Genomic DNA, 26,478 nt, shown 5'->3' on the forward strand with positions numbered 1-26,478 from the left:
TTTTTGTCTTTTAATTCTTTCTGGTCCCTTAGGTAGAAAGAAATGTTTTAAATGCCCTTCCCTAACTCTGAACGTGGACTGAGGTCTCCATTTGCTTTTCAGGTGCCGTGTACCACTTTGATAAGTCGACTTCATCTTGCATCTCTACCAATGCTCTTCTTCCAGATCCTTATGAATCCGAGAGGTAATTTTTTCCTTGTGGTTTTAAGGGCACTGTTTATGTGACGTTAAATAACCCTAGTGGTGGGAACGAATGCTCTTCTGTGGCTCTCTGCTCAGGCCAAGTTCCTGAGCAGAAAAAAATATTTGTATATTTTGAGGAAGAGTGTTATCATTCTTGTATAGAATCTGGCCCTGTAAGAGAGTTCCTCCATCCATAAAGCACAGAACAGCCCGTGGGTCAGTCCTCAAATGAAAGCTCTACGTAGAGAGCAGTCGGGCCAGGCAGCCAGCCATGCCCTGTCCAGGTGTCCCCTTTCTTCGGGCTCTGGTGCCACCATCTGTGCTGCAGCCACGTGCTGGCCCCTAGAGGAGCATTTCACACTCTTTGAAGCTCTAGCCTAGGCAGGGACCAGAATGCCCCCTTTTCTACTTAGCTCAGCTGAGGGGGTCTGGAACATAAGATAATTTCTTTATTCACTGAGCGGGGACAGGAATGAAACAAAGAAAATATAAGAAACATAAACACATTCCAGTTTATAAATTACAAGTCTCTGATTCTGTAGGCTCACTCCCAGCGTGTCAAGTCCTGTTCCCTTTCATCTAAACTCTCGCTCTTGATTCTCAGTTTGGCTTTCTCTGGTACCCGGCTTGGGATTCTCATTTCCTAGCAACTGGCTTGTTGATGAGGAAGAGTGCCCTATGCAGTTGGTTTTCTCTTTGCCTCACTCTTTGTAAGCATGACTTCCATTCAGTTTCTGTTTTGTTCCTGTCTGAGAATAGGCCTCTTGCCTGGTTGAACTGACAGGGCTGACACCACAACATCACTATGAATGAATGGCCTCTTTCTTGACATGAGGCTGTGGCCCATCTGCAGAGGGAAGGGTTTGGTTTCTTGCCAGCCCCAAAACACAGCAGTACCATAACCATATGTATCCATCTTTTTTTTGTTACTGTCCTTGTCATGATGCTGCATAATGATACCCTTAAACCTGTCAGTGATTTACAAAAGCAAACATTTTATTTTATGCTGATTGGCTGAGGTTCAGCCACTTTTGACTGGGCTCAACTCAGCTCAGCCGGACTAGGCTGGACTCCAGGTTTCAAGTTGAGTTCAGGTCTGTTTCACACGTTTTTATTCCAAGACTCAGGCTAAAGGAGCAACAGCCCCTTGGGGCATCTTCTTCTTGCGGAGATGAATGGAAACCCAAGGAGGCTGGCAGAAACTCGCCATGCTTCTTTACACCTGAGAGGTAGCATGCAGTCACTCCTGCCAATGTTCTAGTAGCAAAGCAGATCATACAGCCAAGCCCAAAGTCAGTCGGGCAGGGATATATCCTCTGCACACTCTGAAGGAAGCACCACGAGGTCACATGGCCAAGTGGCAAGATGTATAATTCTATCACAGGGAGAGAGTAGAGTTGGAAGCAATAATTCAGTCTTCCAGTCCATTAAATAAGCATAAGATCTATGTAACAAAAGTTACAGATGATCATTTACACCAGAGTCATTACATCAGAGTGTCAGAAGAACTGAAATTGCTGTCGATGGAGCATGTACTCTTGTCTTAAATTCAATTTCATAATCATGACTGCCGTTTTTTTTTATAAACCAGTGGTTGGCAAACTTTTTCTGTAAAGGGTCACATAGTAAATATTTTCGGCTTTGTAGGTCTCTATTGCAACTACTCAACTCTGCCTTTGTAATGCTAATGCAGTAATAGACAATACCAAACAAATAGGTGTGGCAGTGTTCCAATAAAGCTTTATTTACAAAAATGAGCAGCAGCCAGATTTGGCCCTCCAGCTGTAGTTAGCTGACCCATTATAAACTCCTTTGTTGGAAAGTGCTTATGGGATATATTTTATTAACTGTTTGTCACTCTTTCATGTAAGAGATTAATCTTGGGGCTTAATTAAAACCGTCTTTTCCTCCTATTTGGCACTGATAAACTTGGGTATAGCTTTAGCTCTGGAAAGTATTTTACTTGTCCAGTAAGACAGTGAAATTGTCATTAACTAAAAACATAACATTTTTTTTAAAAACCTTATCTCAAGCACTGAGTTACTTTGTGAATATAAAATAATAACCCTCTTGTTAGAGAACACTTTTAAACACCACTCTAAAGGAGACATTAAATACGAGTTCTTCAATTTCGAATGCCAAAATCTTGTGGTTTAACTTTTTTTTCTTCCTTCCTCGTTGGATTATTATGTACTAACATTTTGGATTCAGTAGCCACAATGATATTTTGGTGGTTGACATAAAGAGTGACATGTCAGACTAAAAAAAATTATTATTTGACCCTTTTTTCTGTTTAGGGTTTATGTTGCTGAATCTCTCATCTCCAGTGCTGGAGAAGGACTGTTTTCAAAGGTAGCAGTGGGACCTAATACTGTTATGTCTTTTTATAATGGAGTCCGAATTACACACCAAGAGGTGAGTAGAGTCAAAGTGGAAAATCAACCGGATTGGTTAAAGGGCTTTGTTTTAAACACTCTTAATTTTCTCATTAGTCCCTTTACTTTAATATTCACTAGAAATATCATGGATCAAACAGCTAGGTTTTTGGTAAAATTGCTTGGACATGTCTTATAACAGGCTTTGGACTGCTGTAGCAAAAGTATTGTAGACAGGGTGGCTTATAAACAACAAAAATTTACTCACAATTCTGCAGGCGGGGAAGACCATGATTAAGGTGTCAGCAGATCTGGTGTCTGGTGAAGCCCACTTCCTGGTTCATAGACAACGCTCTTTTCACTGCAACCTCACATGGCAAGAAGGATGACAGAGCTCTCTGGGGCCTCTGTTATAAGGGCACTAATCCCATTCATGAGGGCTCTGCATGCCCTCATGACCAAGCACCTCCCAGAGGCCCCACTTCCAACTACCATGACACTGGGGATGAGGTTTCAACATGTCAATTTTGGGGAGACACAGACATTCAGTCTATAGCAGATATTTTCCTCCTTATGTGGAGCCTTAATATGATTTTTTTTTTTAAGTTCCACAGCTATTTTATAGAAAGTGGGATTGTGCTGTCAATGACACAGTAGTTGCTTTGTAATGGACTACACCTAGTGTCTGAAAAATTGAGATCCAATTGGGCTGTCCGTAATTAATTTATGATCTTGGGCAGGGTGCTTTATAGGAAGGCGCCCTAGCTCTGTTTGTGCAAAAGCTGTACAGTAGTCTACATCTTGCCAGGAAATGTTCTATTGCCAAAAAAATTAAAAATAAAAAGTTAGAGTTGAATCACCTCTTGTCTTTAAGACACAATCTTTGATACGTTTCCCAGATTTCATGTGTTTTGTTTTTGTTTCTTCGCTTCACAGTTAACTTCCTTAAGTGTCTGCTTAATGGCAAAAAGTTCGATGCTCTGAGCACAGCGAGAGCTCTCTATCCTGGTCTCATTGCATCAAGAGCATGGGACTGAAGCTTATCGCTCATATTCCACCTTCATGTCTTCACTTTTTTACTTATTCCTGTAGAATAATAAAGAGGCAAATGCCATGAAATAATCGAGTTATTGCACATTCAGAGCACTTTGCACAGGCAAAGATGTCAGTGCACCCAAACTGAGGTGTGGTCTGGCACACAGTGTCCCCTTGTGATGGCCAGACCTCTGTATCAACAGTCCAGAAAGTCCAAGGAATTCAGCGTATGAAAGGTGGCTCAGGACATTGACATATAGTTTATTTGTTCAAACATTTTACAGATAAGGAAACTGAAGCCCAGAGAGGTTAAGCCATTTGCCCAAGGCCACAAATAACTAGCAGAGTTCAAGCAGGTTCCAAATAGCAGAATCTGGCTCTGTGCTGAAACTCACTATGTTGTACTGTGTAAATGAGTGAGACACCCTCCTTGCCCTCATGAAATTTAGATTCTGTTGGGGAGATAAGACAAATACACAACTAGTGACAACATAAGGTAGATGGTACCTAGGGCTGTTTATCTGTGTCCCATGACAGGTCTGGGATATTAAGATCCATGAGGATTTTTTTCCGCTTACATCACTGCTGTATCCCCTGCACCTAGAACAGTGCCTGGCATGTCATAGCTTTCAGTGAATATCTGTTGAGTGAATATCAGATGCAAATAAAAGCATAACTGTAATTTAGAAATGAGAGAGATGGTATATCTCTGAGAGTCAATAGTTTTGTATCAATATTTGATCCTATTTACTCCAAAAGGCTGTTCTGGTATCGACAGATCCTGGGGTGTGTTGGCTGGGAGTGGATTGGAAAGGGGGAAGCCTGTTGGTTGTGCTGCAGATAGGGAGTCCTGTTGTAGATAAGAAAGCATATAGGTAATCAGTGATGTTATCTGCTGGTCACGTTGGTTGCCCTCCTGTAGCAAAGGTGTAGGAATTTCCTAGAGCACAGTGTTTTGCATTCCTTTATTTCTTGTTCCATTTGATGTTATTACTTTTGTTTTTCTTTTGCCTCCTCCTTCTCACTACAGGGGTTAAAGGGATTTAGGGGCTGATCAAAGAAAAAGATATGACCACAAGAGGCAGCGGCTCACAACAGGCTTTATGGGTGTTGGGTAGCGCTTGGACAGTGTTGTATGAGAGGGGATGTCCTCCCAGCATTAGACCATTCAGAGGCTTATGGCTCAAGGGCCACCATCCAGAGAGGAGGAGGGCAGGGAACTCCTGGGAAAGAGAGGGATCAGAGAGGGGGCTTACATGTCTAGGTGACGTGCAGCATGGTGAGGAGTCTGGGACAGAGAGCTCCAAACAACAGCTATAGTCTGGGGTCTTTATGGTCCTGGGTTTATCTTATCTATTGCTAGCAGACGTGGTGTGAGGTTTTGTGAGGTCTGCCATGAAAGCAGACTCTAAATGGCTAAAGCTCTGCCTTGTTTGTTATTTAAAAAGCAATTGGATGAGTAAAAATTTGAGTTTGGTGCTGTGGGCTTTTGAGGTACCAGGTCTCAGTGTGCAGTGAAGAAATAAACAACCTAGGAGCCAATACATAGAAGCCATCTTTGGCTCATTTATATAACACTCACCTACTTTTAATTCAAGGTATCTGGTTATATTTCTGTATGTCTTTGTAAGGGACTTGAAATCCTTTTTTTCATATAAGATGGGGAAAATCAAGAAATAGTATGTTGAGCTGCCTGATGCTGCCCACAGATGCCTTTTGTCCCATCAGTGTGCAGAGGGATGCCTTAGGCTCTTTTCACGTGTGTGGCACTCAAACCATGAAGTTTAGGGATAAAGGAGTTAATATCCCTGATGTCCTTTGGACTCTTGGGAGACGCGTCGTCTCTAAGGTCCACTTTCTTGTTTTCCACAGGTTGACAGCAGGGACTGGGCCCTGAATGGGAACACTCTCTCCCTCGATGAAGAAACGGTCATTGATGTGCCTGAGCCCTTCAACCACGTATCCAAGTACTGTGCCTCCTTGGGACACAAGGCAAATCACTCCTTCACTCCAAACTGCATCTACGATATGTAAGTGTCATACCGAGCCGCTGGGCAGATCTCTGCCTCAGGGCCCTGAGACCGAGGAGAAGTCCCCTCCCTCAGAATGACCCAGGTCCTCTGCGGGGGGCCTCTCGGTTGTGACTTGAAATTCAGAATCTAAACAGCCCCACTCTGGCCCTGGCAGGCTAGGACGTGGAAAAGTGCTTCAAAGAGTAGAAATGTTATAGAAACACTATACTTAGTGGTGGCTGTTTTATTGCAGCTTTTTGTTGTTCAATTGCCTCATTCTGGAAAGTTAAGGATAGTGTTATTTGAAATAATAGTAAAAATTGAACTTACTCTGCACAATGGAGATTAGGGAACCCTCTGATGATATGAAAGGAAGGAGGAAAATAAAATGCTAAGTCTAGAGCATGAGGTCTTAGTGTGGGAGAAGACCTGCAAAATCAACGAGTCCCTGTTATTTGACAATAAAGAGGAATGAAATACTGACATTCCACAACATGGATGAGCCTTGAAAATTGGACTAAGTGCAAGAAGCTAGTCACCAAAGAACACACAATGTATGATTCCGTTTATATGAACTGTCTGCTATAGTTAAATTCATGCAGACAGAATGTAGATCAGTGGTTGCCTAGAGCTAGGGGGAGTGGGGTAAATGGGGGTTGATGGTTAATGAATATGGGGTTTCTTTTGAAGGTGACAGAAGTTTATAAAATCAGATAGTGGTGATGGTTGCACAACTGAAAACCACTGAATTGCACCCTTAAATTGGATGAATTTTATGATATGTGAATTATATCTCAGCAAAGCTGCTATTTTTTAAAAAATCAAATAATCTTGCCACTCTCTTGGGGTTTGGGCCTCTCCTTACAAGTGCTCATTGAATGTCTTTTTGGAAATTTCCATTGAATAGGAGCTTACTGTTATCCACAAAGGTGGCTATCTGGACAGACTGAAATAGATATTATGGAATTAGCTTTTGGACTCTGATGATTAGAAAGTTCTTTCTATTGAGCCCAAATGGGTTTCCTTGTAACATCCAGCCCTTGGCCCTACTTATCTCCCTTTATTTCTTGTGCACTGTGTCAATCTCTCTTCCACGGAGGAGCCTTACAAATATTTTAGTAGTTTTCATGTGACCCCTAAATTTTCTCTTCCCGTAGTCAAGCATCCCCAACTATTCCTTAAAGGATACAGGTGGGATTCTTTATACTATCGGCATTGCTCTCCTTAGCTCAGCCTGAGAATGCTAGTTCTTCCTGGGAGCCTGAGAGCTGTGTGCAACCTCTTCTGCTCAGCTATAGCTCGCAGTCCCTCAGTCCTCTAGGGTGTTAACATAAGCAGGACCAGATCATGTGCATTTAGTCTGTAGGAAAACTGCCAGGATTTGAATGTCCCTTCTTGCATCCCTGAGATGGCTTAAAAAATTGTTCTGGCAGTGACTTGCTCTCCTTGGCAGCCAATAGCAAGTACTGAAGCTACAACTTCTGTTTAAAGGGCGGGTAGAAATGGCAAGGGACATGTGTCATGTGAAATGAAACTGACACTGTTATTAATTCCATGGCTTTCGTGGCCACTGTGAATGAGGCCAAAGCATAGTTCCAAGCTGCAAACAGCTTAAAAACAACACTTTAAAGCAGCGGTAACTAACAATAATAAATGCTACATAGACTATTCTTTTAAAACAAATGAGTTCTGTGATTTCATTGCAAGGATGTGATTTTTCTCACCAAAAAGAAGAGAGCACAGGAGACAAGAGAAGGAACCAATTGTGCAAAATCAAGTCCTTGTACTCTTCAGGGTTTTTTCCCCAAGCCCAATGTGACCAATTAGTTATTTGGGGTAATGGGAAGACTACCTGAATAATAATCAAATATAAAATTTAGATACCAATTCATGGCATTCGTTTGTTCCTAAAATCATTGGTGTTGTTATGCACACTTTCAAATAAACAAAACAACACTTCTGCAAGCTGTTTTAACTATAGTACAAAATGCCAAATGGACAAATAGACAAGAGTTACTTTCCCAGCTGTAAATATAGGTGACATGTTGACAAGGGTCCCAAACCATTTGGTGCAGAGGTTTGGTTTGACAGCTGATCGTGCGGTTAACATTTGCTGAGCTCTTACTCCAGGTCACTGCTGTGCTTCTCATGCATTATCTTATTCAGTTTTCCCAGTAACTCCGTGAGGCAGCGAGTCTGACTCTCCCAGGTCACAGACAGGAAGCGCAGGTCTCTCAGTCAAAGGGCTCTTCACCGGGTACCTTAGTGCCAGCTTGAAGAATCAGCCCTGAAATGGAGTTCTTTCTTTTCAGGCTGCCCATCTTCTGCTCTCTGAAAATAATGAGAATGAGCAGGAAAATGAAAATACGAGAGGATTATAAGAGAAGTCTTAGGCTTCTCACAGGATTTTTTCAGTGTCCCAGAAAATGAACGAGAGCTCCATTTCAGGAGAATTAATTTTAATGAAATATTTTAATTTAGAGACAAAGAATTGTGATTTTAGTAAGGAATTCCCAAATGCCTGGTCCAGGGATCTCCTCTGTTTTGGAGGACAGTGTGAGAATTCTGTGCACACGCATGCGCGCGCACATACACACACGTCATAACTAATATTAGTTGAGTCCTCACTTTGTGCCAGGCACTGTATGAAGTGCTTTATATATGTGATCCTATTTTGTCACCACAAAGACTCTTGTAGGATAAAGATTACTAGTACTATGATTTTGCAGATGGGGAAGGTGAGATTCTGACATACGGAGGTGAGTTTTCCAAGAGGAGGCAGTAAGAATGTCTGGACTCAGGACTCACACCAGTCTTCTGACCCCAAGTCAAGTGTACTTTCCAGGAAACATGACACCCAGTAAGGTGGACATGGAGGCCCCCTTGGAGTGAGGGAAAAGTTGTTCCTTTTTCCCCTACATAAAAGATGCCCCTAAACTGCAGAAATACTCCTTTCTCACCACCGGTGGAGGGAACCAGCTACATACTAACCAGCATACCCCACATGCCAATCTGACTTAGGGCCTGGAAACTTCTCCTTTGGTGTCTCGGTGCCCTTTGTTCAAAATGTGACTATAAATGACTGAGATTGACCAGGAGCATATAAAAATAAAGCTAAGTTCTTTCTGGCCATGCCTTGCGTCTTGGGATTCGGCAGCTGTTAGGGGAACCACGTCTATTACTTACTTATTCCCTGAATAGCTTAGCTCCTGCAGGGAGCTGTGCCGGTGAAGTGGGTTGGGAGCCTTTGGCAGAGGAACACAGTCATAGCGTTAGCCAGCCTCTTGTTCCGAGAGGAGTTGTTACATGATGAGATGCTGCTCCCTTCACAGAAGGCATCACAGGGAAATATTAAAGAATCAGGTGGGTAGAGAGGTCTGGACTTCTCTCTTAGAAAGAAATCTTCGTCTACTTTTATGCTAGAAAATAATACTTCCTCTATACACATAGAGTGGAATACAGAGTTTTCGCTTTTGAAAATCCACAGGGCTATTTCTTAGAACTCCAAAAGTGCTCTGGAAAAGCCTTTCGCCACCTGAGGTCCAGCCAGGTAATCTGATGCTACAGACCAGGTGAGCTGAAATGCTGATAGGCTGCTCAGGATCCTATTTCTCATTAAGGGTAGATTGTTGTTGACCACGATCGTTGGTTTATAAATACAGAGTGCCAGATATGCTCAAAAAGGAAGATAGAACAGTGCTTTTAAAACTTTAATGTGCATATGAACCACCTTGGGGTGTTGTTAAAATGCAGATTCCAATTCAGCAGGTCTGAGTGGGGCTGAGATTCTCCACATCACTAGCACGCTCCCAGGTGAAGTGGATGCTGGCTGATCTGTGCACCACACCGTGAGGACCTCTCAGTGGTGTCCAGGGAGGAGCACATGGGTGATTCCTGCATCAGCACCCCCTAGCCTTTGCTTCTAACCTCCTGGTCTGGCCCGGGATTGACTGTTCGCCTCTTGATGTCTAGGTTTGTCCACCCCCGTTTTGGGCCCATCAAATGCATCCGCACCCTGCGAGCTGTGGAGGCCGATGAGGAGCTCACCGTTGCCTATGGCTATGACCACAGCCCCCCAGGGAAGAGTGGGCCTGAAGCTCCTGAGTGGTACCAGGTGGAGCTGAAGGCCTTCCAGGCCACCCAGCAGAAGTGAAAGGCCTGGCTCTGGGCTTCAGAGACCTGGAATAGAAACTTGGATCTATGCACTACGTTTATCTGACAACGGGACAACCAGGGACTGCTCATGCTGTGACATCACATCCTCTCACTCTGCGTTAGCAACGACTTTCTCGCATACTAACTAGGTTTGACTGTATTACTCATACCAGATTTAAAATTAGCTAGCCTTGCAACAAAGTCCTACTGAGAGGTATTGTCGAGCACTTGACATAAGACAGCGTGATGTTCTTGGGTGGTTCAAGTCTAAATCTGTACCACATCCAGAGATGCCAAATGATTAGACTGAAAAAGGGAAAGGGGTTTTTTTCAGTCGTTTTTAGTCAGTGGTTTTTCCTTGATTTTTTTCCTATGGCCGATGCAAACTGTGTTCTCACACTTGCATCCGTGCCGTGTGGAGGCTGGAGAATTACTACATTTTTATTCTCTAAATGTAGTATAATTTGCCTTTTAACCTTTGATCTGTATCTTGCAATAGAATGGCTTTGTTTTTTCCCTAGCAAACAGAATCCCATTTTTTGAGTCATTTCACCCCTCTGTCCTATTCTCTTAGATATCTTTCACAAGAGAAAACTTCCAAATGGATTTTGTGTCTGTGCCAGTGTGTAGGTCTCTCTGGCTCTTTCTCTCTCATTGTTTCATTATTATGTCCTAATATAAAGATCTGGCTCATAGTGCCGGGGTATTATTATAGAATTATTATTCTCGCATGTAAACAAAGATATCTTTGCTTTAAGATGTGAGAAGAAATGAATTTACTTTGTTTGCATTAAGTTATGGAAGAGTTGTAATATATACTTTAAGAAAGAAGAGAAGGAAATTAGTATTTCTAAGCAGTAACTGTGGCAATTTTGCAATATCTTTAATAGTGCTAGTAATTTTTTCTCCTTGGGTACACATTAAATGTACATAACATAGAGCAGTCTGGCTTGTGGCCCAGTGCATTGAATTCAAAAGTCAAATAGCAAACTTGAATTCTAACACAGAATTCAAACGTTGATTTGTTTTAATTGCTACTATTAAGAGAGACAAACTGGTCACTAGGTACAAATCAAACCTTAACGCTAAAACTCTTCATCGTTGTAATTTTAAAACACTTACCTGCTTCAAGGCATTGTGAATTAAGAATAACACCTGTATAGTTTAAAAGCAACTATATCAATAGCATTTCAGCCATTTTGCAAGCCATATGTGTAATCACAACTGCAGAAATAAGGAGAAAAACCCTGTTTTTTAGTTTAGCTAATTAGGTATGTAACATAACTGGGATTGCTCTGAATGAATTCTGAGAGTTTTGGGTTTTTGTAAGTGTCCTCACCACATGCCATAGCTGTGTCTTCTTTTGATGCCTCAACGAAGCAGCTGGGAGGTCTGGAGAGCAGCAGTTGCTCCGACCCGCAACTGTCAATGGTGGCACCTGTTGCCTGAGCCAGTTTGGTCTTGAAAGCTAAAGCCTTCCAAGCTGTAGCCAATAGCGAGCTCTGGCTGAGTAGAGAAGGCTTGCCGGGAGTGGGTGAAGAGTAAAGAAACAGACAGAAGGAAGTCTGCTATTTCTTGTCAGTTACACATTGCTCTTAGGAAGAATTTAACAGAAGTGCTTGGTCCAGGGCTGCTCACAACTTGCGTTTCAGGCAGCCCCTGGGCGTGGGATTCAGCCCTCAAGTCAGTGACAGAAGCAGCCCTTCCCTCTTTACAAGGCGAGGCTTCCAGCAGCTCCCCTCTGTCCAGCAGAGCCGAGCACGCTGCCCGTGCACGCGATGCATGTGGTGCAACTAGGTGGCAGTGGTTTCAGGGCAAAAAGCTGATGGTTCACACATGAGAAGTTGTCAGGGTTGCCAGAAAGATCTCCCACAAAGGGAACTGAATAGAGTTTTAGATTAAAAGGCACCAGGACAGGATTGCTTCTATTCTGTAGAAAGAGACCGTTCTGTAAACTGTGACAGATGGACAGAGTCCTGGGACTTGTCTTCTGATAGGTGCTTTAATTCAAATGCTCCCAAAGTGAGTGACTGTCTTCAGGAGAAAGATGGCTTTGATTAACCCCAGTCCGTGGGGTGGTGGAACCAGGTCAGGGAGTGAGGTCAGGGAAGGGATGGCGCAGATCGCACTCCGGTACAGCTCCGCTTTGAATGATTTCCATTCTGAGGGCGATATTGCCCTGGTGGAGGCTGCAGTGGGCTATAATTTCTGTCGTAATAGGCTACTCTGATTACCCCATTCAAATGGAATTTTTTTAAGAGTCCTAAGTAGTGGTTAACCAACTAATCCATTTTTCAATTAGATGTTGAATGATAACTCTGAGTTTAAAACCCAGCATCGTGTCTGTGACCTTCAGACAAGTCAGAGGAAACAATACACCCAAGTCGAGCATCTCTTTCTCCCTCCTCTGTTCCTATGTCTTCTGGCTCTTCTTTCTCCTGCCCTCTCTCGTTCCTCGTTCTCTCTTGTCTGTGAGAACACCTGGGCGCCTGTATGTAACAATACCCCCAGCTGATCTCTCCAGCTCAGTTACTGTCTCTCCCTCCGTGATGGGAGCCCCTCTCCTCTCTAGCTAGTCCCTCAGGCTGTGTGTGGCCTTCGGACCCTCTGTGTGTACCTCTCTCCACTAATCCTGTGTCCATGTCTGGCTCCGTCGCTCCTGCTTCTCCACCCCTCCAACCCCCACCCCCCCCCACGCACACACACTTCCAAATGTAAGGCTTCGTCACAGGGTGGAATCAGAGGGGAGCTTGAGACTCACTGTGTTCCGTAGGTAGGTAAAGAAGTCGAGGGGGTTGAGGTTCTGTAAGGAATTAACTGGTAAGGAAGTAAGGGTTTGTTCCTTCTTTGAGCCAAAGTCTTGGGGGGAAACCTCGGGATGTATTTTTCTACTGAGTCTTTACATCCACTGTGGTAGGAAATATGTCAGGAAGCTGCTGAAGCTGGTAGTCTCATCAGCATCATAATCGTGGCAGAAATCTGGAAGATTCCATGTGGTGGGGAAGAAAGAGAGAACTATGCTCTCCCCCAAAAATGGCGGGCGCCTGTGAGTGGGCATGATGCCATGGTCTGGAGGAGATTCACTCAGAGCTGTCTCAGTCCAACTCCTGCATGACTAGATCTTTCCTTAGCAGCTTTTCTATGACAAATATTATCTTGTGTTAGACTTAGAAATAGGAACTAATCAGTAGGAGTATGTCCCCAAATGGACATTTGGATGGACTAACAAAACAGCTGCAAGGACTGAATTTCTGACACAAAAGAATGATGAGATTAAAAGCAACAGGCGAGGAAGGCTTGAGTTTTGTAGAACCTATTCTTACTTTAACCTGCTTCATCCCTGGTCTACATGAGAAACGAGGAAGGAAATGCGTTTTTCAAGACCTCTTTGAACCTGTCTAGGGCCATAGTTAAAACTTATTTGTCCCCTGCGGGTTCTTCACACTTGAAAAACTATTTCCTTGTCACCAACAACCTGAAGGTGGAGGCCAAGAGTAACCATTTGCAGCATGTAATCGTAACTATTCAAATTGCAGCAACTGTGAACAGTGAATTAAAGGGTGGTCTTCTCAGTGAGACAGTATGAGGCACTTTAGTAACTCTCCTTTCATAAATAAAATCGTAAATCACTCACTGTCAAATACATTTAAGATCTCCCAAGAGGGTAGGGTTTTCTGATTTACTTTGTTTTAAAACGGTTGCCTCAAGTTTCTGTCTTCAGAGTAATGATGTAGAGTCCAGACATCTTTTGTTTTAGCAAAACAAGCAAAACTATGTTGCAAGACCGGTAGTTTGTATGTTTATTTGCCACAGATCAAAGGTTCACAAACTATATTAACTTTATGTCTACTTGAGGTACCTTGATAGATTGTTTTTTCTTTGATCTTTCCCTTCAGGAATTTGGAGCCTCGGGGTCACTTTTTATTTTAAAAATCCTAAATTTTAATAGTTTTATTTTGCCAAATGTGTGCATACCTATTCAAAGCAATGAAACTATTTCAAGCCATACAACCACAGGGGTCTAAACCCTTTTCACAAATTTTAATGTGTTTGTATGTACATAGATGTTTGTATGAAATATTTTCACGGTAGAATGAATATATTTAAATGAAGTTGAATTATTCCAGTGCTATTTAAACAAATTACAAAATTTTTGGTGAGAATTATCTGAGTCTATTGAGATACAATGCAGATCAATTTTGATTTTTTAAAAACCAAAAGCCTACAAATAACTCTGACTCATGGCAACTTCCCTGCGTGGTTGCATCTGACGTGGAGAGAGCTGTAGGTTTCCCCAGTGCCTCAGCCGCTTCCTGGTGTAAGTTAGGTGCTCGTGGAGGCTTGTCCACCTTTCAGTGACATCGCTCCAGGCCTGGGAGGGCCTGGGAGTGAATCAGAGGCATTAGAGGCACCGGTGCAGTTATCCGGAGCACAATTTCTTTGCAGGGCAGCAGAATCAGAAGCCAGACATGGCCGTGGGAACCTCGGAACTGGGTTTTCTGGCCACCATCAACCGCCACCCTTACTGCCTAGTCACACATGTCAGGGAGGCTGCCCTCAGTGGAGTTGGGGTGCAGACCCCAGGGTGGGACTTCACGGTTTTGCCAGCAGTCCCTGCCTCCTGACCTCCACCTCGCAGAGAGGAAGGAGCAGGGAGCAGCTGGCAAGGGGCCCATTTCTCAGCACAGTACATTTCCTGTCTCGGCTCTGGGAGACTATGCACCTAAGCACCAAACTTCCAGCCAGAGAGAGACGTCCTCGGATAACGCAAATCCTTGCTTCCTCTGTCTGTGACTTTACACACCGTGTTAGAAGTTGTTTTAATATCAAGACCAATCACATCCCTAGGACATACCTCCCAACTCTCCTGACTCTTACGTTATTAGAACACTCCTTCATAATGATATTCAACTTGAGTGGGTTTTTTTTTTTCCTGCTTTGGTCCTGGATATAATGAAACGATAAATATCATGACAAATTTTCACTGTGTATACTAGCAATATGTCCACACATGCCAATGTATCTTAACATATCGACTTGGCTAAATTTTGGGTTACTATAATTAATCTCGATTCATGTATTGAGAAACTACAGGGACTACATAATGCCTCCTTATCATAGTAGAAATTAGGTTCATGGTTCTGAGCTCCCTACTTCAAAAGGTTTTCCTCCTGGGTTTTCTATGTTCTTTTTCTATCCTGAAATGCATTCATTAGGTTGTGAGGTATGTTTAAGGATCGGAAGCCAGGGGTACACTTTCAGCATGTATTGCAACCAAAAGTTAACCCCATCACAGTTAACGAGCATCTTTGATTGGTCTTTTGTGGAATTTGAACTAAATCTATGAGCCTTATTCAATATCTATAATTCTATGATTTTTTTAAATTATGGGAAATTAATGAAAGATGTTTACATGAATAATGTTTGCCCTTACTGTGTTATGAATGAGTTTTTTGTAGTGTGTCTGGGTGCATGTGCAAGAGAGTTGGAAAAATGTTTCTGAAACAAAACTTGACAAATATTTGTAATGAAAAGTAAATTTAAAGATTGCTATAATTGCGCTATAGAAACAATGCAAGTATTAAACAAAATATACAATCATCTGTCATTGTCTTCCTTTGGTTGTCAAGGGCAGAAAGGCAGTAACGTTTCTCTTATGGTACGCCTACCTGTATATTTAAATGACAAAGCAAACTTTACATTTTAAGTTGTTTAAAAATGTGATTAACTATTTACCACTTTCAATACATGACAGTAAGACCTGAGGAGGGGTGTAGAAAGATTAGAAGCTTGCTGTATATTTGATGTGACTCCACATACACCCAAGAATCCAGAAAAATTAGCAACATCAACCAAAAATGTCTGATTGCCTATATCAATATTCAGTGTATTGAATGCAAATAAGATGATCAGGCGAAATATCTGAAGGATGGGAAACTTCAGCTCATGGTTTAGAGGAATTCTAGGAACTTTGTTAGATGTTAGAGATTTTGGTGAACAGAGGAACCCAGGGTCACCTTATTCTTGCCCAAATCACGTCGACATTCCCACACTCTCCCCTGCAACATTCCCAAAGGACGAAAGCCAATGACACGGGGTAAAAATAGCCTCGCTATTAGCTGGGCCTTCTGCCCAGGACCCCAAGGCTCTAGTAAGTTGGGCTGTGCTATGTGAGGAACAGTGAGGCGTCAAACTGAAGCAAGCCATGAGATCTCCTGCTTTACTCAACTTCCCTTGGTTGCTTGATCCCAGATCTTATCACACTTCTTCCACTGAAGGAAGGAAATGGAAACCAGTGAGATGACGAAGTCCAAACTGGTGCTGGATCAGCTTTACCACTTGGATGAAGATACATCCAAACGCTGGATCTTTAAGGCAGAATTTTACCCACTGACATCCAATTTATTTTATTTTATTTTTTTGGTGAGGAAGATTGGCCCTGAGCTAACATCTATGCCAATCTTTCTCTATTTTGTACATGGAATGCTGCCACAGCATGGCTTGATGAGTGGTGTGTAGATACTGCGCCCGGGATCCAAACCCACAAATCCTGGGCTGCCGAAGCAGAGCACACAAACTTAACCACTATGCCACTGGGCTGGCCCCAACACCCAATATTAATATTCTTCCTCCCTGTGGGGGAGACGGGTGTGAGATTGAAATTTTAATACAAACTGGTGTAAATCTAAGAAGTTAAACTCTCAAAAGTGAAGGATCAGGAAACTTCTCCTGAGTTAAGATTGGTGGACTCAAGGATTGTAGCATAAGTTAATGTGAGGAAGATTGAAACCAAGTTACTTTAGTCTCAGTAATCGTCACACATATACTTCTTATAAGATATCTGCCTTTATATTTTAATGTTTCAGACTGCAGCCTCCTAGTTCACAGCGGACTTGAAATTACTTCAGCAGTCAAGTCTAGAATTAGATAACAGTCATTCAGGAGGATTTTATGCTGTCGTAGACGTTTAGTTTCAACTCAGCATCTGACTGATTTGGGGTTGTTCAATAAGAAAGTTCTGCCCCAAAAGTATTCTAGAAAACAACTGTTGCCTTTCACATAAAAAGTTAAAGCTAACTTCTCTGCAACATATTGGTATGTGTTTTTCTTAAAGTTTTGTTTCTTTGTGAAAACCAAAGCCAAAGTTTTGAATTTAGAACTTCGCTTCTTGTAGTGTACTCAGAAAAAATTTAATGAATCTATCTAGATTGCTACCAAATTTTTACTTCTGCAAGTATCAGAATGCTTTCAGCTTCAAGAAACATAAAAACACAACTCAATACAGCTTAAACAATAAAAAAGATTTACTCTCTCACATAATAAGTGTTGAGTGACCAAAGAGTTGGTTAATTCAGCAACTCAACCAGGTTCTTTCTGTCTTTCTGTTCTGCAATTCTCAGCTTGTCAGGTTTGCCCTCAGGGGCTGGCTCACCTCACAGTTACGAAACAGCTGCCGCAATTCCAGACATCACAGCCAGATTTGGCAGCATCCAGTCGGTGAAAAGGAAAGTCTCTTTTGTGGTCTCTACCACTGAGGAAACCTAGACCAATCACTTGCAAGGGCCACGGGGACACCATGATTATCTGAGGGAAGCATATAGCTGTGTGGAGAAGGGTGGATGGCCTGAACAAAGCTGGGGTTCTCTCAGCAAGGAAGAAAGGAGAAATGACAGTTGGACTGACCACCCACAGTGTCTGCCTCAGCTACATCATGGGTTTTGTCTTCTTTTCTTCAGAGAAGAAAGAAAATTAGTCTCTTCAAATAAATAAATGGATTTTTGCAAATTAATTCAAATCAATTTAAAGAATTCTCTAGTGGCAGGTTGGGAGAGGTTCTACAAAGATACAGTCATGTAGAGCTTGTAAGGCAGTTTTAAATGTTTTAGATTGTGCATTTATATCTCAACAGCCATGTGATATAGGTACTCTTACCACCCCATTTTACAGAGGAGAAACTGAGGCATAGTGATGTCAAGTAACTTGCAGGTGTGTAACTCCATCACAGAACTAACTAGGAAGCCAGGTGGCTGGGCTCCAGGCTGCTCTCTGAACCACATTTATAGGAGTTCCTTTCTCCTCCTGCCCTTCCCTCCTTCATGTTCTCTACATGTTAAGGCCAACTGTTAATATCCTAAGTCTTCCTTTCCCTTGATCATTCTCTTAGCCAACCAATCAGCTGATCTCCAGAACACGCTCCCTCCTGGGTCCAATCCATGCGATACCCAGCCGCTTCCTGTACTTTTCTTCTCATCACTCTCTGCCCCAACTCAGAACTTCCACACCCTCTGCCTGGATTTCAGTTGGAGCCTCTCCATCCATCTTATTTCTCATTTCTCGCCTCCACCACAGGAAGCTTCCTCAGTGATGGGGTTTCACTGTTCCTGCCTCTCTGTGGTGGCGCCCGGGGGTTCATGCGGTGGAAGGGACTTGGGTGCTGGAGTCAGACTGTTTTTAATCAGCTTTGCTGCTGTCCAGGTGACACTGGTCTTTAGGTTGCACTCTAGCAAATGTGGGTGAAGACTGCTGCCATGGGTGCGCTGGGGTTGAAGACTTCGCACGTCCTGCTCTCTCCCTCTTCCTCCCTCCTTGCCAGCTCACGCCTCCCCTCTCAGGCCTCGCATGGCTTTCCCCAGATCCACATGGCTCCCTGCCTCACCTCCTTCAAGTCTTTCCTGAAATGAGGCCTCCTTGGCCACCTCACTTAAATTGCAACCCCCTCCTCTCCCAGCATTCCCAAACCACTCTACCCTCCTCTCTTTTCCTCCATAACATGTACCACCTTCTAACTTGCTATATATTTAGTTATCTATTATGTCTGTCTGTCTCCTCCCTCTAGAGTGTCAGCTCCAGGTGGACATGGATTTTAGTCTATTTCATTCACTGATGGATCCTGAACATCTGGCACATAGTAGGCACTCAATAAATTGAATGAATGAATGGGAGTCAGTAGATTGCAATAGTTAAGAGAACTCTGGTAATCACCTTAGGTTGAAATCCCAGCTCTGCGGTTTCCCAACTGTGTGACAAAACTTCTTTATGCTTCAGTTTTCTTACTTGTAAAATTACACTAATAATGATACCTGAGAATAAACAAAAAAAAAAGATCTGATGCATAGAGCAGACTCACTAACTGTTCCTTCTGCTTCGAAATGCCACCTTTCCAGGCTTAGACAAAACCTGCCTCCTTCCGAGAAGTCCGTGATGAACACGCCCTGCCCTGGGAAGCTGGCCTGACTCTTCAGGTCCTGCCCTCACTGGTCCCCTTCCTCTGACCCCGTGGATGTCGACAGGCCCCACCAGGCTGTACACTGCATATTCTCAGCTGCATAATGAGTAGAACATCTAGCTGGCCTCCCCCTTAGATGGCAGGCTTTAGGGGACCAAGAAGTGTGTCTTACTGGATGCATATAAAGCATTCTCTAAATATTTGATGTGAGAAGGACTGAGCTATCGTGTTCTCACTTTCTCAGTTTGTTCATTCATTTGACACATATTTCTTAAGCTTTACCACCTGGCAGTCACTCTTCAAGGACGTTAACAAATCAGCATTGAACAAGAACAAAGTCCCCACCTTGTGGAGCTTACATTTTCTTGGGGACAGTGGTCATAAACAAGCAAGGGAATACTTTTCGTGTCAGGTAAGTGCTATGGGACAAGGGAGGGGTGTAAAGAGTGTTGGAGGGGGTACAGGGGAAAGATTGAGGAGACCCCACTAAACAAGGGGGAGCAAAAATCGTGGGGCCCTGGGGGAAGTTTCCAGTCCCAGGAGGGGCTGCAAGGAGCCAAACCCTGAGGTTGGAGTGTGCGTGGAATGTCCGAGAACAGCAGGGAGGCCAGGGCAGCTGTCAAGGAGAGAGGACCGGGTGATGTGCGCAGAAGGACAGCAGAAAATCCAATTCTACAGGGGTCCCTAAAGCCATTTTAAGGACTTTGTGTGTAACTTGAAGTTTGATGGAAAGTCAACCAACGATGCAAAATATTTTTGTTTGGTTTTAAAAACAAACCAGCTTTGTCCAACTTAGTTTACTGCAGGTTCCAAAAACACTTTTGAAATTGTAATTGCTATTACCCCTGTCTTTGGAGGGCTCTGAAGAGAAGAGTGGTAAGACTGCCTTCCTTGTGTAACTGGATCAGTCTAGCTGTTAAGAGGTGGAGAATTGACTGGACTCGGGGTGGGGGACCCAAGTGGAAGCAGAAAGTACAAGATGATGGTGGATGGGACAAAAGGGGCGATGGTGATGAGACATAGTTGAATTTTGGATGTACCATAAAGACAGAGACAATAGAATTTGCTGAGAGGTAGGATTAGATATTTTAAAACATAGGTTTTATTATTATGCAGGTATGGTGAGGCCACCAGATCAATAGACAAGTGCCACTGAAAAGATAGTTCATTACTCACAGTGCCCAAGAGGAAGGGGCACACCACCCATGTGGGGACCACACAGGGAAGCACCATGGTCAGTAAGTAGGCAGAGGGAGTAGGGGAAAATATGGGCAAGAGCCTTTATTGTGGTTTCTGGGGGGAGGAATGGGCGAGGCAAGGCAGGAAGGTTTAGGATTGGCTAGTTTGAATAATTTCAATAGCCTCTAGGGTGTAGGGGCTGCCTTTGGTTGTCTGATACCTGGCCCTGGGGTGATAATGGCCCAAAGTACAGACGGTCCCCGACTTACGATTTTTTTACTTTACAATGGTGCAAAAGCGATATGCATTCAGTAGAAACCATACGTCGAATTTTGATCTTTTCCTGGGTTAGCGATATGTGGTACAACACTCGTGATGCTGGCAGCAGCAGCGAGCCACATCTCCCAGTCAGCCACATGATCATGAGGGTAAACAACTGATACACTTACAACCATCTGTACCCATAAACCATTCTGTCTTTCACTTTCAGTACCGTATTCAATAAATTACATGAAATAGTCAACACTTTGTTACAAAATGGACTTTGTGTTAGATGGTTTTGCCCACTTTAGGCTAACGTAACTTCTGAGTACATGTAAGGTAGGCTAGGCTAAGCTATATTGTTTGGTAGGTTAGGTGTGTTAAATGCATTTTCAGCTTACGATATTTTCAACCTACAATGGGTTTGTTGGGAGGTAACCCCATCGTAAGACAGGAAGATCTGTATAAGAGCCCGTATAGAGAAACTAGTTGCACTGTGAGTTCTGGATTGGTTGGTTTGCAAATGAAAAACACAAGTTGTTTGCTATCTCTAGGAATTGGTAGCCCAGGGTCAGCAGGGCCTCAGATGTTAAAGCATCAGAATAAAAAGACACGCTTAATTCATTAAAAAGAAAGGAGTCAAGGCCAGCTCTAATTTTCGGTCTGAGCAGCTAAAAAAACAGAGTAATTCCTTGTAAAATAATTTCTGTCACCATGGCTAATACTTATAATGGTCTTACCCTAAATCACTTGCACTCTTCCAGGTTTTATTTCTAGTTCCCAAACAACCCGTTAATTTCTTCATGGTCCAGCTCCCTCTTGTGGTGAGGATTTGTTCTCACACTGTTTCTGACAGAAAGCTAGAAAACGAAAAGTGAAAGGATGATTCAATATGTTTTAAAAACAAACATGAAAACTGGGTGGATGTTTATTCCTATCATCAGGTTGAACTTTGAGTAGCCAAATGAAGATGTCACTTCCAGGGCTTTTTAATTTTTTAAACAAGCCCAAATTTCCAAAGGGCTATAGCACTTTTGGAGCCTGCAGTAAACGAAGTTGAACAAAGCTTGTTTATCTGTTAAAACAAAAAAGAGCATTTTTATGTCATATAGCTCTTTAAAATCTCTATCTGGCTAGAGCACAGTTTTCTGCAAAACACGGGGTATGAGTTCATCAGTCCTAAATTAATCTGATCTTGTACTTCCCTGACCTACCAGGTTTTGTTTGTTTTAATGAGTCAACCATGGTGTGGTGAAAGAATCATGGATCACGAGGAAGTTACCATCTAGTTAACCATACACACAAACTATACAGAGTTAAATGGAAATGTGGAGATATTTTCACCAACAAGCAGCTCCTTAGTTTCTTCTAGACTCTGGAATCTAGCTCTTGGCTGAGGCAGAGCAATACAGTTTCTGCAAAACAAGGAAAGCTTAAGTAGCTTGAAATAAAAAACGGAGTCATGGTCAAGCTTACCATGTGAGTAGGATTTACACTGGGAGAAGTTGTGTCGATCCCATTCCTACTGAGACTGGTCCCTAGAAGGAAAATAATTTATCCCAATAAAATAGAGATATTAGAGAAATCTCTCGAAACTTCGTTACATAGTAGAGCTATTCAAAATAGAGCACTCAGTCTGCATGTGTTTGTGTGCTTGTGTGTGTGTGTGTGTGTACAAGACTTATCCAAGTCTTATGCAGGTAAGACTTACAGCACCCATAGCTGTGCCAAAAGCAAATGACTTCAGAGCAGCCAACAGCTATTTCAAAGCTCAGGCACTTCGCTCTATAGAACTACCCTGACACCGTGAAACATCACATCCCAGCCTCAGAGCCTCAAGGCCAATGAGATGTGAGAGCCAGAAAGAGAGAGGGGAGAGAGAAGAATTAGAAAAATGCAGTTGGTTTTCTAAAAGTCTCTTTTCCAGTTTTTCGGCACCGTCGCTTGAAACCTATATGCCTTAACAATCTCTGACGTTCTTGGCCGGTGCTTCTCCTTCGGCGGCCAGAATCACCCAGGCATTTGTTAACTATGCAGATTTTTGGACCCGGTTCCCAGAGATCCTGCATGTGGATAACACTCCCCCTGCAGAACACAAAAAACCTGGCATTTCTGCTCTACTGAGCAGTCTAGTGAGTGATCCTCAAAATGATATACCTGAGTAATTAAGAAAAGAGAAAAATAAGTGGAATGTACTCTGCCTAATGATAACGATAATTGTTGTCAGAACACAGCTTCCCCAAGAACTCAAAACTCGCTCTCTGGGAGTGGCCTTAAGATCAGAGCAGAGATAGCTAGAGTCACCAGAGAAAGGAAAAAATGGTTCTCAAACCAGCAGGACTTGATCTGATAAAACATCTTTAAAAACAATCAAGAGGCTTAGAATTTTCTTCAAATTCCAATACAGGAGGTGAGGGAAGTGGATAGGGATGTAAATAAAAACCAGAGTGGCCGTGTGTGGATAATGATTAAAGCTGGGTGATGGGTACACGGGGGCTCACTATCTTATACTGTATGTTTTTATGGGTTTCAAAATCTCCATAATAAACAGCTCTAAAAAAAAAAGAAAATTTTAAAAAGAAAAAGATATTAACTACAAACATATCAAAAAACAAGTGTCACAGAGGCAAACGTTACTTGTCCTAATTCTGTCCAAGTAATTGCCTTCCTTGAGTTTCCTGGGCCCATTGGTCAACTAATCGCTATTGTGAAATGCCTCTATCAGATAACGTTAAGCCTTATGTGTACATAAGTGAAAATTCCCGTTCCTCTGATTCCTTGCCCACTAAGCAATCCTCTGATTGTCAATCTGCCCTGAGGGAGAAAATATTCTGATCATGCTAGCACAGCTCCTGAGTTCACGTGACAGTCGTAGTCTTCATTATTGGTGATCAAACTAGGATTCTGGTTTTGATTCTGTTCTTATGAGCTTGGTTAATGACTGTGTTTTGAAAGGCAGAGCTATTCATAATGCGCTGACAAAACATCCAGGTTCTGAGCCTATAAAGACCAGGAAAAGCACTAAGCAAAGGAAAATTTCCCAAGATAATGAATGTCTACTGATGGAACCTTTAGGAAGAAGCCAGCCAGGTGAATAAGCACCCCATCCAGCTGGTGGCTGCTCTCCTTGACCTACTGAATGTTTACTATAGAGCAGGCATTGTACTAGGTACTTTCCATTAGGCATCTCACTCCATTTTCACAGGAGAAAGCATCATGGTTTGTAATTATACACATATCTACGGACGTAATGTACCTATGTTGAATATTTACTGCATATGATCTATAATGTCATATTCTGGCTACAGTGCCGTGTGAATCTATGTATGCAATGATTATTAAAGATTATTTTTCCAAGTAGAATTTCATTGGCATTCTTCATCTCGTTACAAAGAATTGTAAAGAGTTTACTGTTTAAGATAATATTACTGGTAAATCCACCCAACGAGTCACTTGTAAACCCATATTGTCACAATCCACTGAAAGTGATACAAATAGCAAGAATGCTGCTGTTAACCTCTCCACAGTGTAGACTAGAATCAGGATACATGAATTCCACACATGTAAGGCATGTGCCTCTCTGACTTCCAGTGTCAATTCATGTATTGACAATTGCAATGCTGAACTTCTATGTCCATATCTATCTCATCTATATTCATACAAACACAAAATTCTAATGTCCTTCCCACACTCCAATGGATTGTCTTCCACATCCCCTAGGGTGCATGCTCTCCACCTTAGCATATTGTTTGGTGGAACAAAAGACACTATTGTTATTTTGTTTTTTATTCTCATTCTTTTTAGAAGGCTTCTTTCCATTCCAAAGTCTGGTCAACAGCCTGGCATCCCCCCAGTGCCCGTTCAGCTGTGATAATTGCTCAGCTACCCTGGACGTTGAACACAGAGTTGAAGAATGGTTCACCAGTAGACACACCAGGACACTTGTGAATGGGATCATCCTTTTGCTGGGCCCAAAATAATGAAAGGTAGTGAGAAGAGCACATTCTATTTGAAGTAAAAAAATGGGACTCAAGCTTTATGAGCTTTGTGCTCTTTAGTGCTATTTCCCCTTTATAAATGATCTCAATAGAAATTGTCCCACCTATTTCACAGGCTTGTTTTAAGAATAATGCAGATGCTCCCAGGGCAGATACTGGATTGGCTTTCATGAGTCATTTTCCCTTTGCCCTTCCTATGTCATTGCAGCAGCTAGGGCTGACCACCTGACCCCGTTCTGGCCAATGAGGTGTCAGGGGGAGGGGAGTCACTGAGTAGAGCCTCCAAGAAAGCTATGTAAAAGAAAGACATTCTGTCTTCATCTCTCACTCTCCAATCCACTTTTCACACAGCAACCAAAGTGATTTTTTAAGAGAGTAAAGCGGATCATGCCATTACCCTGTTGAAACCCTTCAATGGCTTTCCACTGCAGTTAGAATAAGATCCAACTATTTACAATGGCCTGGCTCCCTCTCCCTCTCCAGTATCACTCAATCCATTCTCCCCCACTCACTGTGCTCCAGCCAGACCTTCTGTTCCTCAGACTTGCCAAGCATTTTCCTGGCTCCAGGCCTTTACACCTGCTGATTCCTCTGCCCAGTGCTCTCCTCCAGCTCTTTGCATGGCTTGCTCTCTCTCAACTGTCAGCTCTTAACTCATATGGCCAGTATTAGAGATGCCTTCCCTGACCATTCCATCTTAGAAGGCCCCCTCCATTTACCCTCAGCCTCATCACCCAATTTGTCTCATTGTCATCCCTTATCCCAATCCACAGTTATTTTGTATATTTGTTTACTTGTTACTTGTTTGTCTTCTATCACTAGAATATAAGCATCACTGGGGTACAGCCCTAGTCTGTCTTGTTTATTGCTATATCCATAGCCCCTTACACGGTGCCTGAAACATACAAGACACCCATTCAATATTTGCTGTATAAATGAATGGGTCTTCCCTATGGATCCCCATCTTCTATTCATCACTTCTTCATCAAAGGAAATGAGAGGCTAAACAAGAGTTCATAGTGGAAATAACAAGTGCTTAACACAGGACACATATGATGGTTGGATGACTTCCAGGCAGGGATAATCAGGGGAGCCAACTTGGCAGCAAAAATAAAATAAAATAAAGGAGCAATTGTGATTGGCTGAGAACAGAATGCAGTGGCAAATGCTGTGTCACCCTCATGGCCCAACAGCTATTTGGATTGCCATGGCTATAGATGCCTCAGGGCATCTTGGGAGAAGACATTTGGAAGGGAAGATGACTCAGCCAGTCAAGGTGAAATGCCTGCTTCCTGCAAACTCGGCATCACATGCCAGGGGTGAGGTGGCTCTCACCGTCCATTTAAATTCCCATTTCTCTTTACTTCCTCTCCTCACAGGCCTCCTTTGTTCAAACTAACTGCTCTGATTCATCTCCTTAGGGTTCCCTATGTTGGATAAATTTCAACCCAAAGATAAGGCAGCAAAGATTTCTGGGAAAAGCAGGGCCTGCCAAGTTAGACAAGCCTTGCTCAAGCCCTCTCTAGCAATATTATTTTAGAACTGTTACTTAACTTCTCTAAGAGAAGCAATAATACCTACCTCAGAAGGGTTTTTGTGAAGATTAAATGAGATGATATATAAAGCACCTGGCCCAGTATGGACCTGAGTAATAAAGTCATAACTTTAAAACAGACAGGGTGGGCTGGGAGGGAATTTAATGAGGAAAAGGTGGGGGAAGGTGTGATATTGTGATTTATAACAAGAAATAAATATTTGGTCTTCATCCATAGTTCTGGCTGATAGCTCCCAAAACCCTTGGAATTTCTTAAGTGATAAGAGCAAAGGGAGCAACTTTTGTTATAATATTTGGTCTTTTGTCCTCAGTTCCTAAAACAGTTTCAGAGCAATAAAGGTGAAATTGGTGTCTTGGTGTTAGTAAGAAGCTCCGTTCAACCATACCTCATTATGTCAGTGAGGTCACTTTTGGAAAGCCCCTAAGTAACCTGAGGATGGCAGCCGGTTGCCAGCAGAACCAACCACGTGATGAGAGGGTTGGAACTTTCAGCCCCCAC

General features: G+C 42.7%; 1 protein-coding gene across 1 annotated transcript in view; it reads left to right on the forward strand.

Annotated features, from left to right (window-relative positions):
• SETD7 (SET domain containing 7, histone lysine methyltransferase) overlaps positions 1–15,361 on the forward strand; it is a 45,134-nt gene extending 29,773 nt beyond the window's left edge. Inside the window, exons 6-9 of the mRNA XM_023636526.2 lie at positions 103–184; positions 2,481–2,598; positions 5,466–5,623; positions 9,578–15,361. Of these exons, the coding sequence (XP_023492294.2) occupies positions 103–184; positions 2,481–2,598; positions 5,466–5,623; positions 9,578–9,758 (539 nt within the window). The 3' untranslated portion in view covers positions 9,759–15,361. The remainder of the gene's footprint in view (positions 1–102; positions 185–2,480; positions 2,599–5,465; positions 5,624–9,577) is intronic.
• Positions 15,362–26,478: the final 11,117 nt, after the last annotated feature.

Source organism: Equus caballus, chromosome 2, assembly GCF_041296265.1.
Source record: "Equus caballus isolate H_3958 breed thoroughbred chromosome 2, TB-T2T, whole genome shotgun sequence".
In the NCBI taxonomy this organism is placed as follows: domain Eukaryota; kingdom Metazoa; phylum Chordata; class Mammalia; order Perissodactyla; family Equidae; genus Equus; species Equus caballus.